We start from the raw sequence: 18714 nt of genomic DNA on the forward strand, positions 1-18714 counted from the left end.
AGATACATAGACCAATGGAACAGAATTGAGAATCCAGACATAAATTCATCCACCTATGAGCAGCTGATATTTGACAAAGGCCCAAAGTCCGTTAATGGGGGAAAGGACAGGCTCTTTAACAAATGGTGTTGGCATAACTGGATATCCATCTGCAAAAAACTGAAACAAGACCCATACCTCCCACTATGCACAAAAACTAACTCAAAATGGATCAAAGACTTAAATATAAAATCAAAAACAATAAAGATCATGGAAGAAAAAATAGGAACAATGCTAGGAGCCCTAATACATGGCATAAACACAATACGAACCATAAGTAACAATGCACAAGCACCAGAAGAGAGATTGGATAACTGGGAGCTCCTAAAAATCAAACATTTATGCTCATCAAAAGACTTCCCCAAAAGAGTCAAAAGACAACCTACAGACTGGGAAAAAAAATTTGGCTATGATAATCTGATCAGCTTCTAATCTCTAAAATCTACAAGATATTATAAAACTTCAACAAAAAAAAAGACAAGTAAGCCAATTAAAAAATGGGCAAAGGATATGAACAGGCACTTCACCAAAGAAGATATTCAGACAGCTAACAGACACATGAAGAAATGCGCATGATCATTAGCCATTAGAGAAATGTAGATCAAAACTACAATGAGATATCACCCCAACAAGGCTAGCATTAATCCAAAAAATAATAAATGCTAGAGAAGTTGTGGAGAGACTGGAACACTTATACACTGTTGGTGGGAGTGTAAAATGGTACAATCATTTTGGAATTCAATTTGGTGCTTCCTTAAAAATCTAGAAATAGAAGTACCGTAGGATCTAGGTATCCCGCTCTTTGGAATATATCCTAGAGAAATAAGAGCCGTCACATAAATAGATATATGCATACCCATGTTCATCGCAGTACTGTTCACAACAGCAAAAAGATGGTCACAACCTAGGTGCCCATCAACGGAAGAATGGATAAGCAAATTATGGTATATCCACACAATGGAATATTATGCAACAATAAAGAATGACGATGAAGCCGTGAAACATCTTGTAACAGGGAGGAAGCTGGAGGTCATTATGCTTAGGGAATTTAGTCAGTCACATAAGGACAGATATTGTATAAGACCACTATTATAAGAACTCATGAAAAGGTTTAAACACAGAAGAAAACATTCTTTGATGGTTACGAGGGTGGGGAGGGAGGGTGAGGATTATTTACTAACTAGATAGTAGATAAGAATTATTTTAGGTGAAGGGATAGACAGCACATACCACAGGGGAAATCAGCACAGTGGACTAAACCAAAGCTAAGTAGTTTCCTGAATACAGTGAAACACTTTGAGGGACAGAGTAGCAGGGGTAGGGGTGTGGGGACTATGCTTTCAGGAGACATCTAGGTCAATTGGTATAACAAAGTTTATTAAGTGCATGTTCTGCATTCTACTTTGGTGAGTGGCATCTAGGGTCTTAAAGGCTTGCAAGTGGCCATCTAAGACACATCAGTGGGTCCAACCACCTGGAATAAAGGAGAATGACAAATACAAAAGACGCAAGGAAAGTAGTAGCTCAAGAGACAGAGACTTCATCAGCGTGAGACCAGAAGAACTAGATGGTGCCTGGCTACCACCAATGACCACCCTAACAGGGAACACAACAGAGACTTCTGGATGGAGCAGGAGAAAGGTGGGGTGCAGAACTCAAATTCTAGTAAGAAGACCAGACTTTAAATGGTGTGACTGAGACTGGAGAAACCCTGGAAAGCATGGCCCCTGGATTCTGTATCAGCCCAGAACTAAAACAATTTCCAAGGCCAACTCTTCAGACAGGGATTGGACTGGACAATGGGACATAAAGTGGTACTCATGAGGAGTGTGCCTGTTAGCTCAGTTAGGTACAAGAGACTAAATGGGCAGCTTCTGTCTGGGGGTGAGATGGGAAGGCAGAGGGAGTTAGGAGCTGGTTGAATGGACATGGGGAATCAAGGGTGGAAAGGAGGAGTGTGCTGTCACAGTATGGGGAGAGCAATTAGAGTCACATAGCAATGTATTTATAAATTTTTGTATGGGAAAAAATAAAAATAAATATAAAAACAAGCAGATACACAGATAACTGTGGGGCAGAATGATACGTGCAATGAGAGAACATGGCACTGGGCCCCAGAGGCAGGGGCCACAGGGAAGCCTGAGTGGAGAGGGAAAGCGTGGACCCAGGCAAGGAAGAAGGGAGGCAGAAGCAGGTCTGAATCTCTGTTCATATGCCTATGAAATGGTGTTTCTCTTCATTCTTATGTAAATCAGTTTAATTTCTACTTGGAGCCTGTCTTAGGGTTCTATAGAGAAACAGAACCAGTAAGATGTATTAAAAAACCATATATTTGCGTGCATGTGTGCGTGCTTGTGTGTGTGTGTGTGTGTGTGCATGCGTGCGTGTGTGTGTATAGAGAGAGATGGGTATGCTGGCAAGGCCAAACTCCAGTAGTCTTGTGTCTGAAATTGGTAGGCCAGGTGGTAGGCTGGAAAGTCCAGCAGGATCTGAGCTCTTACACTCTAAGCACTGGGGCTAGGGGTGGGGGGGCAGGTCTTCTGGTAACCTCTGAGCAGCACAAGGTCATTGCTTGCGTTCACTCATTCTTTTACTCAACATATTTTTATTGAGCACTGTGGTAGTTAAGGTTGTGTGTCAACTTGACTGGGCCATGATTCTCAGTGGTTATGTAATGATGTAGTTTGGCAGTTATGTAATGATGTAATTTGTCAGTTATATAGTGATATAGTCATCCTCTAGGATGTAATCTGATGTGATCAACCAATCAGTTGTGAGGGGAGTTTCCTCAGGAGTGTAGCCTGCATCCAATACATATGTGGGTGTTCTGGTAAAGCTCATTTGCTTGCTCTGGATCCTGCATCCACTCATCATCATGTGACCTCCAGTTCTTGGGATTTGAGCCTGTGGCCTGCTGTATTGCCTGTCAGTCTTGGGATTCATTGGCCTCCACTGCTTGTGAGCCAGCATCCTGTCATCTTACCTGCTGATCTTGGGTTCATCAGCCCCTGTAGCTGTGTGAGTCAGGAAAAGCCTCCAGCCTGACACCTGACCCACAGCCTTGGGACTTGCCACCCTCTACAACCACATGAGCCATTTTCTTGAGATCAGTCTCTCTCTCTACGTATATGTACGCTTCACTGGTTTTGTTTCTTTAGAGAACCCAGCCTAAGACAAGCATCAACTACGTGCTAGGCATTGTTCTAAACAACTTGGATATAGCAGTGAAAAAAACTAAGATCCTTGTCTTGTGGAACTTACATTTTAGCAAAGAAGACAGATAGAAAATAGTAAATAAAACCAGTAAGTAATTTACATGATATATGAGAAGATGAAAGCCTTGGTGGTATAGTTTGCTCGTAGTTGTAACTTGTTATGTGAACTCCTGCCTTTGGGTAAGGTAGTTTTTTCTTAGACTCCCTTACATGGTCCCATATTCCTGTCTTCTGGCATTTTCTCTGATCCAGTTAGAAGTAATTTACAGACATTGTGGCCCCCTCATCCTAAGGAAAGGGACATGCTCCTATATAACCATAATATATTACCACTCTTAAAAAAACAATGTGGGGCAGTAGTAGAATTCTTGCCTTCCATGTGGAAGACCTGGGTTTGATTCCTGGTCGGTGTACCTCAGGCACAGCCACCATCTGTCTGTCAGTGGAAGCTTGGGTATTGCTGTGATACTGAACAAATTTCAGTGGAGCTTCCAGACGAAGACAGGCTATGAAGAAAGGACTGGTGATCTACCTTTGAAAATGACAGTGAAAACCCTATGGATCACAGTGGTCCAGTCTGCAACTGATCATAGACACAGCACAGGACTAGGCAACATTTTATTCTGTTGTGCGTGGGTTTGCCATGAGTCAGGGCCAACGCTGCAGCAGCTAACAACAATAACAAAAACAATAATTCCGTAAATCACCTAATATATAGTCACATTAAAAATCTTTCCAGTTTTTCCTCAAAAGTCTTTTATAGCTTTGTATAATTATTATTATTCAAGATCCAATCACATTTCACCCATTGCATTTGTTATATCTCTTTAAATTTCTTATCATCTAGAACAGTGACTCACCTACCCCATTATTGATTTTTCTCTATTGACTTTTTTTAAAGAGTTTATGCAGTTATATTTTAACAAGTCCTCAATTTTGGATTCGCCTGTTTTCTTATGAATAGATTTAGGTTAAGCATTTCTGGCACTGGTATTTCGTAGGTAGTATTGTAGAAATCTTTTTGTATCATCCAAACCAAAAACCAAACCAGCTGCTGTCAAGCCATTTCCAACTTCTGGTGACCCCTGTGTTTTAGAGAAGAACTGTGCTACATAGGGTTTTCAATGGCTGTGATCTCTTGTAAGTAGATTGCCAGACCTGTTCCGAGGCATCTTTGGGTAGACTCGAACTTCCAACCTTTTGATTAGTAGCTGAGTGCTTAATCGTTTTTGCCACCTAGGGACTTCTTGTATCACATTATTGTTGGTATTGTGTGCTGTTGTGTCTATTCTGACTCATAGCGACCCCATGTGACAGAGTAGACTGCCTCCTAGAATTCTTTCTAAGGCTGTAATCTTTACAGCAGCACGTCACCAGGCCTTTCTCCCACAGAGCCACTGAGTAGGTTCAGGAGGCACATAATGAGAGGATTTCCCCCTTTGGGTAGTACTAACTTTGGTCCCTTGGTCCGTTTATTAAGTACAATACATTTTCTTCTTTATAATAACTAGATATTCTGTAGGGTAACACTTTGAGACTGTGAATATCCTGTTTCCCAGTAATCCAACATTTTTAGTATAGATTAAATGATCCTTTCCTGACTCAGTAATTACACTGGAAGTTACAAAATGGTGATTTTCTAATTCTGGCATTCCTTCTGAGTTTGTTTAGCTGGCATTCTTCTATAAAGAAGCTATTTTGTCTTACCACATTTTTAGCAATTTGGTTTTAAAAAGTGAGTTTCTTCAGAACATTTAACTCATAAAAGTGTGTGTGTATTATGTGTAAGACAATTAAAGATTAAGACCTGAGTCACATCATCAGCCTTGATTTAGGCCTTCTGGAGAGTGAAACTAACCTACAGTTCAGTTGAGATGCTTCCTTCCACTCTATTCCCTGTTCAAGTGTAGTCTGCATCTGCCACCTCAGGGGCTTTGCACTTGCTGCTCCCTTTGTCTAAAACCCTTTTTGCCCAGATATCTGCCTGGGCCATTTTATTCCATTCTCTGCTTTGATGTCATCTTACCAGAAGTTTTCCTGGTCATCCCATATAATGTCCAGTCTCCTCCTTATTATTCTCTGTCTCTTATTTTCCTTTGTTTTTCTCCAAAACCCTCATCATCATCTGCAATATAAACTTCATGGGAACAGGGCCTTTGTACCACTGGTTCAGAGCCCAGAACAAGGTTTGGTACATAGTAGGTGCTCAATAAATATTTATACAATGCAAGAAGGAACACATATGTGAATGTATGTTTCGTAAGGCTCTGAATGAAACCAAAGACCTTGTTTCTCTGCATGGCTTCTTCCAGATGACAACCAAACCACTCAGGTCCTGTGCAGGACAGAAGGCTATTCTTCCACTAGCCAGGGATTGTGTGTGTGCAGCATTTGGCTCATGCAGTCGGTAGCCACTCACTTCACGCCCAGTTATTAAAGCCAGCAAAGCAGTGGGATTATCTTCCCCCTCTACTTTGACATGATTTGGGGGAAATAAAAACTAATCAGAATTCATCAACTGTGAACAAAATTGTCAACTGTGAACTGTCAACAGTGTGGTTTAAAAATAGATGATATGTTGGTGAAATACAGTAGAGAAAGCAATTTAAATAAAATGTTAAAAATAATACCCAAAGCATACAAGGCAAAACAAAGAGTATGGTGTGGTGGAGAAATGCACTCCGTTGAGATTTGCGTGAGCAATGAACCAGAAAGAGGTTATTAGTTTTGCTTTACAAATCATAGAAGAGAAAGATTTACAGGCCATTTGCAGGAAAACATTCACTTATTCGGACATATTGGTGTGTTATGCAAAATGGAAGAGAAGATTGCCTGGGAAATCTGCTACCACATTTATTTTTAAGTAGGTCAACATTTTAAATATTTCTGCCCTTTTTGCAGTCGTCGGCTTTGGTGTCATCCAGATTTCTCTGTTTCTGCCATGGTTGGGGAAGACATTTCTGTTCTAGCAGGTCAAGGGTCTAGAAGGTTCAGAGATTTGTATTTATATTTATATGAGTATGGGTTCTAGTACCATGTTTAAACGTCCTTAAATTATTTCTCAGCATCTCAACTCTCCTCCTTTAAATGCTTAGAGCTAATTATTTATTTAACTGCTTTTTCATACAATCCATATAAAAACTTTAATTTTTAATATTTCCTGTTTTCTGAGAATGAATCGCAAGTGATACATCTTGGCAAAGTTCTTTAAGTCCAGCTGCCCCTTATCCTAGAGCTTCTGTTCCATGTTTTGTTTTGTTTTTTTTCTTTGCAGGAGAACTATGCAAAGATTTGTACTTTATAAGCCTAAGACAAGGCTTGCATCACTTAGAGATGATCTCTTTTGAAAATCTCGATGAAAAGTGTAAAGCTTTCCCTTCCTGGCGGGTCAGTAGGGACCAGAACAGTAGTGATTCCTCTTAGGCCCCCTTTCAGTACTGGCCAGGACTAGAAGAAAGAGGGTCCTCTCCACTAGGCAAGTGACCATCTGATGGTAACTCTACATCTACTGCAGAAGAGACACTTTCCCCTCTGATGGAGGAGTCCAGGGGGTGCCTTTAGCTTTGTGAGCTTTAAGCAATGAGTGGCTCTGTCACTCGAAGGCCAAAAGTTTTTGTCTATACCTCTGTTTCCTCTTCTTTTATTCACCAAAAACATTTTTTTTTTTTAAGTGGGGAGTTATGGTGTCTCTGTATCAGACCCTGAGAATATCGTTTTTTAAATTATACTTTGTTTTTCAACTTCTAGTCTGTGGACGCTTAAGAGGAAGTCTCGCAACCCAACCTCCTTTAACTCAGAGCTCTGCCTAGAGGGTTCTGAGGCAGCTCAACAAAGCACAGTCCTGGCCAGCACACCTAGATCCCTACTACCTGCCTAGGTCCTCACTACCTGCCTAGACCCTCACTGCCTGCCTAGATCCTCACCACCTGCCGGGCAGATGTGGAGGAAGCCCTTGTTGCAAGTAAATAGCTGTCAATAATTTTGCCAGTTTTTAGCCCCTGCCTTGAGCACGTCATAAGAGAGAAGATATGGGAATTCTGAGCCCTTGTCATTTGATCCTGAAGTTATGAGGGAGCGTATGATACCCCTGTGTTGGGGGAACACTTATTCCCCCCTCTCCCATTTCTCCCTGTGCGTCTGTCAGTTTATCATACTGTGGGGACTTGCATGTTACTGTGATGCTGGAAGCTATGCCACCGGTATTCAAACACCAGCAGGATCACCCATGGCAGACAGGTTTCAGGTGAGCTTCCAGACTAAGACAGACTAGGAAGAAGGACCCGGCAGTCTACTTCTGAAAAGAATTAGCCAGTAAAAACCTTATGAATAGCAGCAGAACATTTTCTGATATAGTGCTGGAAGATGAGCCCCTTAAGTTGGAAGGCACTCAAAAGACAACTAGGGAAGAGCTGCCTCCTCAGGGTAGAGCCGACCTTAATGGCTGGATGGAGTCAAGCTTTCAGGACCTTCATCTGTGATGTGGCATGACTCAAAATGAGAGAAAACGGCTGCCAACATCCATTAATAATCGGAATATGGAATGTACGAAGTATGAATCTAGGAAAAGTAGACTAGTCAAAAATGAAATGGAATGCATAAACATCAACATCCTAGGCATTTGTGAGCTGAAATTGACTAGTATTGGCCATTTTGAATCAGACAATCATATGGTCGTCTATGCCAGGAATGGCAGCTTGAAGAGGAATGGCGTCACATTCATCGTCCAAAAGAACATTTCAAGATCTATCCTGAAGTACAATGCTGTCAGTGATAGGATAATATCCGTACACCTGCAAGGAAGACCAGTTAATACAAATATTATTCAAATTTACACACCAACCACTAAGGCAAAAGATGAAGAAATTGGAGATTTTTACCAACTTCTGCAGTCTAAAATTGATCAAACATGCAATCAGGATGCATTGATAATTATTGGTGATTGGAATGCAAAAGTTGGAAACACAGAAGTAACAGTAGTTGGAAAGTATGGCCTTGGTGATAGAAACTACGCTGGAGATTGCATGATAGAATTTTGCCAGACCAGTGACTCTTCATTGCAAATACCTTTTTTCACTAACATAAATGGCAACTCTACACGTGGACTTCGCCAGATGGAATACACAGGAATCAAATCGACTACCTCTGTGGAAAGAAATGATAGAAAAGCTCAACATCATCAGTCAAAACAAGAGTAGGGGTCGACTGCTGACCAGACCATCAGTTGCTCATATGCAAGTTCAATCTGTAACTGAAGAAAATTAGAACAAGTCCACAAAAGCCAAAGTACGACCTTGAATATATCCCACCTGAATTTAGAGACCATCTCAAGAATAGAACATTGAACACTAATAGAGCATTGAACACTAATGACTGAAGACCAGACGAGTTGTGGAATGACATCAAGGACATCATACATGAAGAAAGCAAGAGGTCATTAAAAAGACAGGATAGAAAAGACCAAAATGAATGTCAGAAGAGAGTCTGAAACTTGCTCTTGAATGTGGAGTAGCTAAAGTGAATGGAAGAAATGATGAAGTAAAAAAGCTGAACAGAAGATTTCAAAGGGCAGCTCGAAAAGACAAAGTAAAGTATTATAATGCAAAGACCTGGAGATGGAAAGCCAAAAAGGGAAGAACACGTTCTGTATTTCTCGAGCTGAAAGAACTAAAGAAAAAATTGAAGCCTCAAGTTGCAGTATTGAAGGATTCTATGGGGGAAAATATTAAACAACGCAGGAAGCATCAAAAGAAGATGGAAGGAATATACAGAGTCACTATACCAAAAACAATTGGTCAATGTTCAACCATTTCAGGAGGTAGCATATGATCAGGAATCAATAGTACTGAAGGAAGAAGTCCAAGCTGCACTGAAGGTATTGGCAAAAAACAAGGCTCTAGGAATTGATGGAATACCAAAGGAGATGTTTCAACAAGTGGGTGCAGAGCTGAAAGTACTCACTCGTCTATGCCAAGAAGTTTGGAAGACAGCTACCTAGCCAAGCAACTGGAAGAGATCCATATTTATGCTTATACCCAAGAAAGGTGATCCAACTGAATTTGGAAATTATTGAACAATGTCATTAATACCATACTCAAGTAAGAGTTTGCTGAAGAACATTCAAAAGAGGCTACAGCAATATATTGACAGGGAACTGCCAGAAATTCAAACTGGAATGAAAAGAGGATATGGAACCAGGGATATCATTGCTGATGTCAAACGCATCCTGGCTAAAAGCAGAAAATACGAGAAAGATGTTTACCTGTGTTTTATTGACTATGCAAAGGCATTCGACTGTGTGGATCATAACAAATTATGGATAACAGTGGGAAGAATGGGAATTCCAGAACACTTAATTGTGCTCACGAGGAACCTGTACATGGATCGAGAGGCACTCCTTTGAACAGAACAAGGGGAGCAGAACAAGGGGATACAGCCTGGTTTAAAATCAGGAAAGGTGTGTGTCAGAGTTGTATCTTTTCACCATAATTATTCAGTCTGTGTGCTGAGCAAATAATCTGAGAAACTGGTCTATATGAAGAAAGGGCATCAGGATTGGAGGAAGACTCACTAACAACCTTCATTATGCAGATGACACAGCCTTGCTTGCTGAAGGTGAAGAAGACTTGAAGCACTTACTGATGAAGATCAGAAACTTCAGTATGGGTTACACCTCAACATAAAGAAAACAAAAATCCTCACAACTGGACCAATATGCAACAACATGATAAACAGAGAAAAGACTGAAGTTGTCAAGGATTTCATTTAACTTGGATCCACAATCAACACCCACGGAAGCAGCAGTCAAGAAGTCAAACGACCCATTGCATTGGGCAAATCTGCTGCAAAAGACCTCTTTAAAGTGTTGAAGAGCAAATTATGTCACTTGGAGGACTAAGGTGTGCCTGACCCAAGCCATGGTGTTTTCAGTTGCCTCATATGCATGTGAAAGCTGGACAATGAGTAAGGAAGACTGAAGAAGAATTGATGACTATGAGTTGCGGTATTGGCGAAGAATATTGACTATACTACGGACTGTTAAAAGAACAAACAAATCTGTCTTGGAAGAAGTACAGCCAGAATGCTGCTTAGAAGCAAGGGTGATGAGACTTCATCTCACATACTTTGGACATGTTATCAGAAGGGATCAGTCCCTGGAGAAGGACGTTATGCTTGGTAAAGTAGAGGGTCAGCAAAAAAGGGTAATACCCTCAAGGAGATAGATTATCATAGTGGCTGCAGCAGTGGGCTCAAGTATAACAATGATTGTGAGGATGGCGCAGGCCTGAGCAGTGTTTTGTTCTGTTCATAGGGTCACTATGAGTTGGAACTGACTGGATGGCACCTAACAACAACAACAGTATCTCCCTAGGAGTATCCTTTCACTTTCTTTTCCGTGGAGGGGGCACTTTCAGTCTCTCTCTCTGCTCGCTGGCTGCTGCCTCTTTCCTAAGGAAGACTGTATATGTGGTTTGATTGGGGGGAACCTAGCATCTCTTGGACCAAAGACATGTCCATAAAGAGGAGCAGAATCACTGCATTGGAAAGATAGCATGGGCAGCCCATTTTTCTCTTGGCAGGTCTATACTCAAGGTGTAGCATACATGCGCTGTGTTTCCAGAATCTTCATGTAATTGGACCAGGGCATACTTTGAAAGGTCTCGCCAGGTCTCTGCATTCTCTCCACCTGTGATTAGCAGGGAGGTGGGTCAGGGCTTTTCTGGAAATCTGTTACCTGCAGGTTGGGATAAGAAGTTGGAGGCTCCCATTGTTTTTGTCGTTGTTAAGTGACATCAGGTCAATTCCAACTCATAGTGTACCCATATAATGGAGTAGAATTGCCCCATAGAGTTTCCTTGGCTGTAATCTCTATTAGAAGCAGATCACCAGGTCTTTATTCTGTGGAACCACCGGGTGGGTTTGAACCATCACCTTTTTGGTTAGCAACTGAGTGCTGAACCATTTGTGCCACCAGCACTCCTTTTGAAAGCTCCTACTTGGTGTTAATTAGTAAGAAACTGAGAGAGAAAGAATGGCAGTAAGTGATTGGCACCTCAAACATCCAAGGTTGGGAATTAGAGGAACACTGTAGGAAGGGAGCATTCGTGCGGTACCTGAGTTACAGGCCATCAGGATACCTTGGCCCAGTTATAATACAGGGTTTCAAGTTAGAAGCTATGCACCCTCCACCCTTCCCAGAAAGTGCCCATACTCATGCTTTCTCCTACTCCCCCGAAAGAAATTTCTCAGAAAGAGTGGGTAAAGCTTGGTTGTCACCTCAAGAGAAGCCTATAAAGTTTGTTTTACATTTTATATTACATAAAATATAATATATTCATATTCTATTATAAATATATACTATATTGTACATTATATAATATCATACGATGTGTAATATGTGTTTGTATTTTGTATTTTGTCAAAGTATTTGATATATAAAATAAAATATTACAGTGTTTGTTATATTAAAAATATATGTATTGTTTATATAACTTGTCAAGCCTAAAAATGAAACAAAAACCTCAGAATCTGACATCCACCTTATGAAATAAAACATTACCAATTTTCACCACTTAAAAAAGTATTACTAGTTTTCATGATGCTTCCTGTGTGTTCCTGGTTCCTGTCTGATGCTATCCTTTTATTGCCCCTCTGGAGGTAACCCCTATCTGGATGGTATTTGTCATTCTTTTTCCCCCTTTTAAAGTAGCTTTTACCGCATATGTATGTATTTCTCAGTAGTATGTTGTGAGTTTTACATAAAACTGAATTTATACCCTTTTCAGCTTCATTTAAATGTCACATATTGTTCTGGTAGATAAAAAGCAGATCTCTGCCCTTGAAACTTGGGTTTTCATTGGTGCAGAAAAATCTTGTTTTTTTCTGATAATGCCTTCCTGGAGTCAGGGAAGCTGCCTGGCAACCTCCACAGATTGCTGATAGGGGCTATACAGGAGAAATGATGCTGTGAGCCAGTGAAGGAAGCTGAGTTACTGGAATTAGAGCCCACAGGGGCTTCTCATCAAGGAGAGGTCACCCATACAGACAGGTCTGGGCACCTGAGAAGCAGATAGACTAGCAGAAGGCTGGGGTGAGCAGGAAGGCTGAAAACCAGAGTGCTGAGTATGGAGCTCAAGGAGAGGACTTGCAAGCAGATGTGGGCAATGGTGGTTCAGGATCAACATGTCAAATACTGAGCTCCTGCACCTAGATTCCTTGGGTAGGCAGATTGGTAAACTCCTGGTGGCTGAAACAGAGGTTTAGAGCAGCTGAGCAGACAGCTTCCCCTTCCTCCTTCCTTTATCATTTAACAGCTATTTATTAAATACCGACTGTCACTGTGAGTTGGAATTGACGAGATGGCAACGGGTTTTATTTTGTTTGGTACAGTGAGTCCCCGGGTGATGCAGATGGTTGACATGCTCAGCTGCTAACTGAAAGGTTGGAGGTTCTAGTTCATTTGAGGCATCTCAGAAGAAAGGCTGGTGATCTACTTCTGAACAATTACAGACCTCTGGCCAAAGCAAGTCATGTGACCAAGGCTGATGTCACTGGGGAGAGGAAGTAGATTCCCCCACATGGAGGCACTGTGCTATAAGATACAGGGCAGTGAGCAGAAGCATAGACTTTCTTTCTGGGTAGGGGGATGGAGAATAGCTGGTAAAAGTATTAAAATTTATTATAGATATGAACAGGGAATTGTAACAGTAGGATCATGCTTTATAGTAAATAAACGTTATACTTTTGATTTTATAAAATAAATTTACATATAGAAATATATTTCCCCCTAAATTAGTATCAGAGATTCTGTTGCTAATATGTTTGAAGAGCACTAGTCTGAAAATTGAGGATTGTACCAGACAGCTAACCCAGAGGAGTAGGAAGAAGGTAGGGGCTGGACATGTGTTTATATACAGTGCTGTTTGAGAGGAAGCTTCTATATTTCCAACACTCCTCTTGGTTTATTTTCCAACCATTTGGGCTGTCTGCAAGCACCTCCATACCTGTGTGTTTCTGATGCACTCCAGCCCCCTACCCCATCACACACCTCCTCAAGCATAGTCATGCCCACATGGCTTTAGAAGGACACTTTCTTTTTTGCTTCATCAATAAGTCAGTTGATGTTTGAGGATGGGTCATTTCTTCTTTTCATAAAGTCCCCACAACTCCTACTACCACACTGGGCACATACTGGACACTTAAAAAATATGTACCAAATGGAGTTTTTCATCAGAGGATGCTAATACTCTGGGCTTCTGTGCTTGCTCTCACTCTCTCTCTGCAAGTGTAGCTAGAAACGGTATGGTCACAGTTGGAGTTACATAAGAGTGATTCCAGTACACTTAGACCCAGGTGTAAAGCACTCTTTCCCTCAGTTTGTAATTGGTATAGGGACTGAATAGTTCATCCTCTCACAATGAGCCAGTATTCATCTGCACTCATGTGTGTTGTTTTGCAAATGCTAGTGGCCTTTTTCAAAGATATGCATTTGTGTTTTCCAAGGGCAAGGACTGTATCTCCTCTTTTCATTCTTTTAAGTGATTCCCCATAGTACCTGATAAGAGCTCTGTGCACAGCGGGGCTCCGTAAATCTTGCCTGTCTCCTCTTCCTTTGAACCTCCACCAGATAAAAAGTGTGGTCCTGGGCCCATGGGCGTTTGCAGAGGACTGATTACACACAGGGCTTGTTCTTGAGAATTTTATAGGCAAAAAAGGAGTAAACTCTCAGACAACTGGGATAGAGTAGCAAAGCTGCATAATTAGCCTCACATCAGGATGTCTATATTCTGAAGCCCCATCAACATGACAGAGGTCGTGTTGTGGGACCATTAGGTATTTAGCCCTGGCCCACCCCTTATGAACATTATGATCTGTGTCAGGTTATTTAACCTCTCTGGATCTCAGGTTCTTCTTCCATAATGTAAGAATAATAAAAATGCTGATAATTGTTGTGGTCTTTTGTACTTATAAATAATATCCCTCTTCCCTGCTTATATTCTGAATCAATTGAGACTTACAAGTAGAGAGCTGGCAGAAGGTGACTCAACTACCACCTTTGTTACTGATGAAGGGTTGATAAGAGAATGTGGCGTTTAGGCTTCTAATACTGAATCCTAGAATTCGATAGACTTCTACAGTCACCAGCTAGTCAGATTACCTAAGGCATCCTTCAGCAGGGGAAGGACTCATGTGAAGTTTAGGTTTTAGACAATGGAAGAACAAACATTAACTCTTTGCTCTCCCCAAGGGGAAGGGGCTCAGCCTCATGTGTACCATCCAAACTTAGTGACTAGATTGTTGTTCTTCCTCCCCAGGAGGAGGGCCAGAGCAACCTGAGAGGGACAAGGAGTGCTACACTATTAGAGCGGAAATTTGGGGAAGAAGCCTTCTACTATGAAGTGAAAGAGCTTTGTGGGCCCCAGAGGACTCTAGGGATGTTAAACTTCATACTAATAATCTTATAAATTGTTTTGGTTGAGTTGATCACGTATTAAAATAAGGCTTACAGTGCTTCTACAGTGTTTTAGAAGTTATCCTACACATTTGGGAAAATACAAAAGGTCATGTCTTATCCAGTATTGTGTAAATGAGACCTTTAACAGAGATCGACTTCTCCTTTCCCTGACTTTGGTCCCTATGAGCCTAACTGTGGCCAGAGGGACACGGCTGTTTCCTGGGGAAGCTGAGTAGATATCTGTTGTGGCTACATTCTAAGTGCCTGCTCTGTTACTCTTTTGCAGTGCAAGTTGGAATTCCATGCTTGTTCTACTGGCAGAAGCCTCACCACCCTCTGTGATGGGCCCTGTCCGTGTCTCCCAGAACCTGAACCACCAAAACACAAAGTGGAAAAGAATGGTGAGTGGGCATCTCAGGAGACTCCTTGAAGGAGGTGTGGGTGGTCAGAGAGGGCTGGCATTTCCCAGAGCCATTCTGTAGAGGTGGGCTTGCTTGGCAAGTACTCCCACTTGTCTAGGGACTGACTCTAAACTGAATGGCCTTCAGCAACCATTAAAAGAAAAAAGAAGAGCTGAGAGTCTTTGAAAATAATTCTGTTAGACCAAGATATGCACTAAGTTCTTTTACAGGTCAAATTGACTATGGGGTGGGAGGGGCAGGTTTTCAGCATCTAAGACCAGGGCTTGCCCTGGGGTACATCTTGGTCTTCCTTGAACTTTAATCTCTCAAATCCTTTGAACTTCTCAAGGCCAAATTTCAAAACAGAGACTGCAGAGATGTCACAACATTGAAGAGTATTCTCCCCAAAAAGCATTTCTTTATTAATACGTTCTGCTTGGAATTCAGCACAAAGCCAGGGGACAGATAAAAGGAGAATGCCTCCTTAGGGGCAGTGGTTTCTCTGCCAAGGCCAAGAGGGGCAGGAAAGGTTGGACTTATTTGGATGTTTTCATGATGGAGAAAGTAATGTTGTCCCACTGGTCTCAGCCCTTTTTGAGCTTTCCTTAATGAGTCCTAGGATAGAAGTTTGAATTTTGCTTTTGTGGAACTGGGTCTTTCTCAGTTGTAGCTGGCTAGTTCATGCAAAATTGTGTGTGTGTTTGTGTAGGAGTCCCTGAGTGACACAAATAGTTCAGTGCTCAGCTGCAAACTGAAAGATTGGTGGTTCAAATTCACCTAGAGACATGTTGGAAGAAAAATCTGGCTATCTACCTCCAAAAAGTCAGACATTTAAAACTTTATGGAGTACCGTTTTACTCTGGCACACGTGATTACCATGAGTCACAACAGCAACTGGCTTCGTTTTTTTGATTTGTGTGTGTGTGTGTGTGTGTGTGTGTGTGTGTGTGTGTGTGTGTGTGTGTGTGTGTGTGTGTGTGAGCAGGTGCATGTGCGTGCTTGGGTCTTCTAAAGTTAGCAGCTATTTGTAGTGAAGGAGAATGAACAGGATGGGAATGTTTATCCACTTGTCGCTTCCTAAGCTGCATCATCTCACCATGGCAAATAGATGAAGATGTTTAAGTCTAGATTTATTCATGGTGACTTCAGGAATATTGTGTTCAAAGGCTTTTTGGGAGGTTGAACTCAGGATGTGGAAGGACATTGTAAACCATAGACCACTGTGACCACAGATGATCTCCAAAGATTATTCTTGATTACAGAAAAAGCTAGTCTTGGTGCATTTTGGCCTGATTAATTGACGTAACTGCAGCAAGAAATGTTAATTAATATGCATAACCTTCCTTGTAGTATACCATATGGTATATGGTGTTAAGCAACTGCAAAGTCCAGAAAATTAACTTGTGTCTAGAGGTTTCTTAAGAATCTTCTTAGAAAGTTTCAACAGCCTTGATTATTCCAGATTTTTTTACTGCGTTTATTTACTCTCTATTCTGAGACTGAGATCCCTAGGTAGTGCAAATAGTTTGTGCTCAACTGCTACCCTAAAGGTTGGCATTTCTGACCCAGTCAGCAGAAGAAAAGACCTGGCAATCTGCTTCCGTTAAGATTACAGCCAAGAAAGAAAACCCTATGGAGCAGGTCTACTCCATAACACATGGGATTACCATGAGTCAGAATTGACTCAATGGCAGCTACAATAATAATAATTCTGAGGCTAGGAAACCAAACCATAAAGTCATCTCTACCAGTTTTGCCTGTAGTGTCTGTAAACGGAGATGAAGACATCACTCCTCAAAGGCCTCCAAATCTGCTAAGATTTCCTGGCTTGCCATTAATAAGGTAACAGACCAGTTTCCTGGGAGGGCTTTGTGACTCTTTAAGTAAATTATAATCCTTGTTATACCGATTAAATGACATTTATTCTCAGATATGCTTTTCTACCTATGGCCTCGGTTGTACCATTTATTTGTACAATTATATACAAAACTTAGAACACATTCTTATGTAAATGACTACATTGTCATTAAAAGTAGAGACATAGAAAAAAAAAAGTGTTGTTCCTAAGTTCTGAGGTGTCACTGAGAACAAGATTACCATTTAAAAATGTTTCATTTCAGTTTGCAAAAGCATAGATTACTAAATTAATGGTGTGGGATAGATCAGGAAGAAAGAGAAAGCGCTTCGTCATATACCTATCAGAAAATAGAACATTAAAAGATAATACCAACAATATCCTAAAACAAATAACCAAAAACATGTCTCCCTTATCAGTTCCTTCCGTCCCATGTAATTAATTTTTTTTTCCACTGGATCTTGGGTCAACAGTTTGCCTTTATGAAGTCATCTGCCTCTGGACTAAAAAGAATTCTGGAAATACTGACTCAGTACCTGGTATTGTTTGGCAGTTTCTTAAGCAATATCACCTTGCAAGCCTGTACCAATGAGTCTAATACTTGGAGTGTCAGTAGTTCAAATCTGATGCCATCCTTTCCATGAGGCTCTGAGACTGTCTGTGTTTGTTAAAGACCCAGTTTCTAGACTGTGATTCACAACAGGATTTTTAAGCGAGCATTAAAGGAAGCAGAAACTACCTGTTGGTGAAAACACTGAGTGACTGTGGTTGATTTATTATAGTATTCAACAATATTCTAATAGAAGAGAGTAGAGAGGTATAAAAAAAACCCAGACCAGCGGCTGTTGAGTTGATTCGGATTCCTGGTGACCCCGTGTGTGTCAGAGTAGAACTGTGCTCCATAGGGTTGTCAGTGGCTGGTGTTTTGGAAGTAGATCACCAGGCCTTTCTTTCAAGGAGCCTCTGGGTGGACTCCCACGTACCAACCTTTCAGTTAATAGCCGAGCACTTAACCATTTGTGCCACTTGGGTGCCTCTTAGGTATAATGCTCAACTATTTACTATGGATTTGATCAATTTTTCCCTGGAGGATAAGAATACATTACAGGCAATGAGGGCATTGATAAATCCCCAGGGTTGTTCTATAAAACGAAACATTTAAATCAACGTTTTACCTGGACAAAGTTAATCAAGGGAAGGCTGACCTTCCCCTTTGCTTTGACAATTCTTTCCATGCAGCTCTCAGAATAGTTTGTGGCAGGCAGTGAGGGCTGAACTGAGGGCATAGCAGTTGGGATGAAGAAGGAATGGGTGCAAAAGAGAGATCAGAGGTAAAGTGAAAGGACTGGGCAATTTAGCTATTGGGGTGGAAGGAGCAGGAAGTATGACCATGGAGTCCACCTTACCTTACCTGTCAGGGGCCCCTTCCAGAAACTGCAGGCAGTGGGAGTGGTGTCCACAGGCAGCCTCTATGTCCTTGTGAGACTCAACATGGCTTCTGACCTGTGGTTTCAGCAGCAGCCTTGTTTCTGGATTTATAGCAGAAATGATGTTTAATAATCTCATAGATGCAGGAGTGCCAAAAATGTGGCAGTATAATTATTGTTGTTATTATTTTATTTTCAACCTTACCTCTGTTTTGAAGCTCTGATCCATCTTGTAATTAAAACATGAATGTAGTCACTTCCAGGTAAATTCTATTAATTTAGTGATTTAGATTTTAAATCTGATATTCCAGGATTTTTCCTCTCT

At 41.2% G+C, this 18714-nt stretch overlaps 1 protein-coding gene across 2 annotated transcripts in view; it reads left to right on the forward strand.

Annotated features, from left to right (window-relative positions):
- SPOCK1 (SPARC (osteonectin), cwcv and kazal like domains proteoglycan 1) overlaps positions 1-18714 on the forward strand; it is a 727447-nt gene that overhangs the window by 600399 nt on the left and 108334 nt on the right. For both annotated transcript variants that reach the window (XM_012557936.1, XM_004384690.1), the window contains one exon: positions 14993-15107. In XM_012557936.1, the coding sequence (XP_012413390.1) occupies positions 14993-15107 (115 nt within the window). The remainder of the gene's footprint in view (positions 1-14992; positions 15108-18714) is intronic.

This window comes from Trichechus manatus, unplaced genomic scaffold, assembly GCF_000243295.1.
Source record: "Trichechus manatus latirostris isolate Lorelei unplaced genomic scaffold, TriManLat1.0 scaffold00127, whole genome shotgun sequence".
In the NCBI taxonomy this organism is placed as follows: domain Eukaryota; kingdom Metazoa; phylum Chordata; class Mammalia; order Sirenia; family Trichechidae; genus Trichechus; species Trichechus manatus.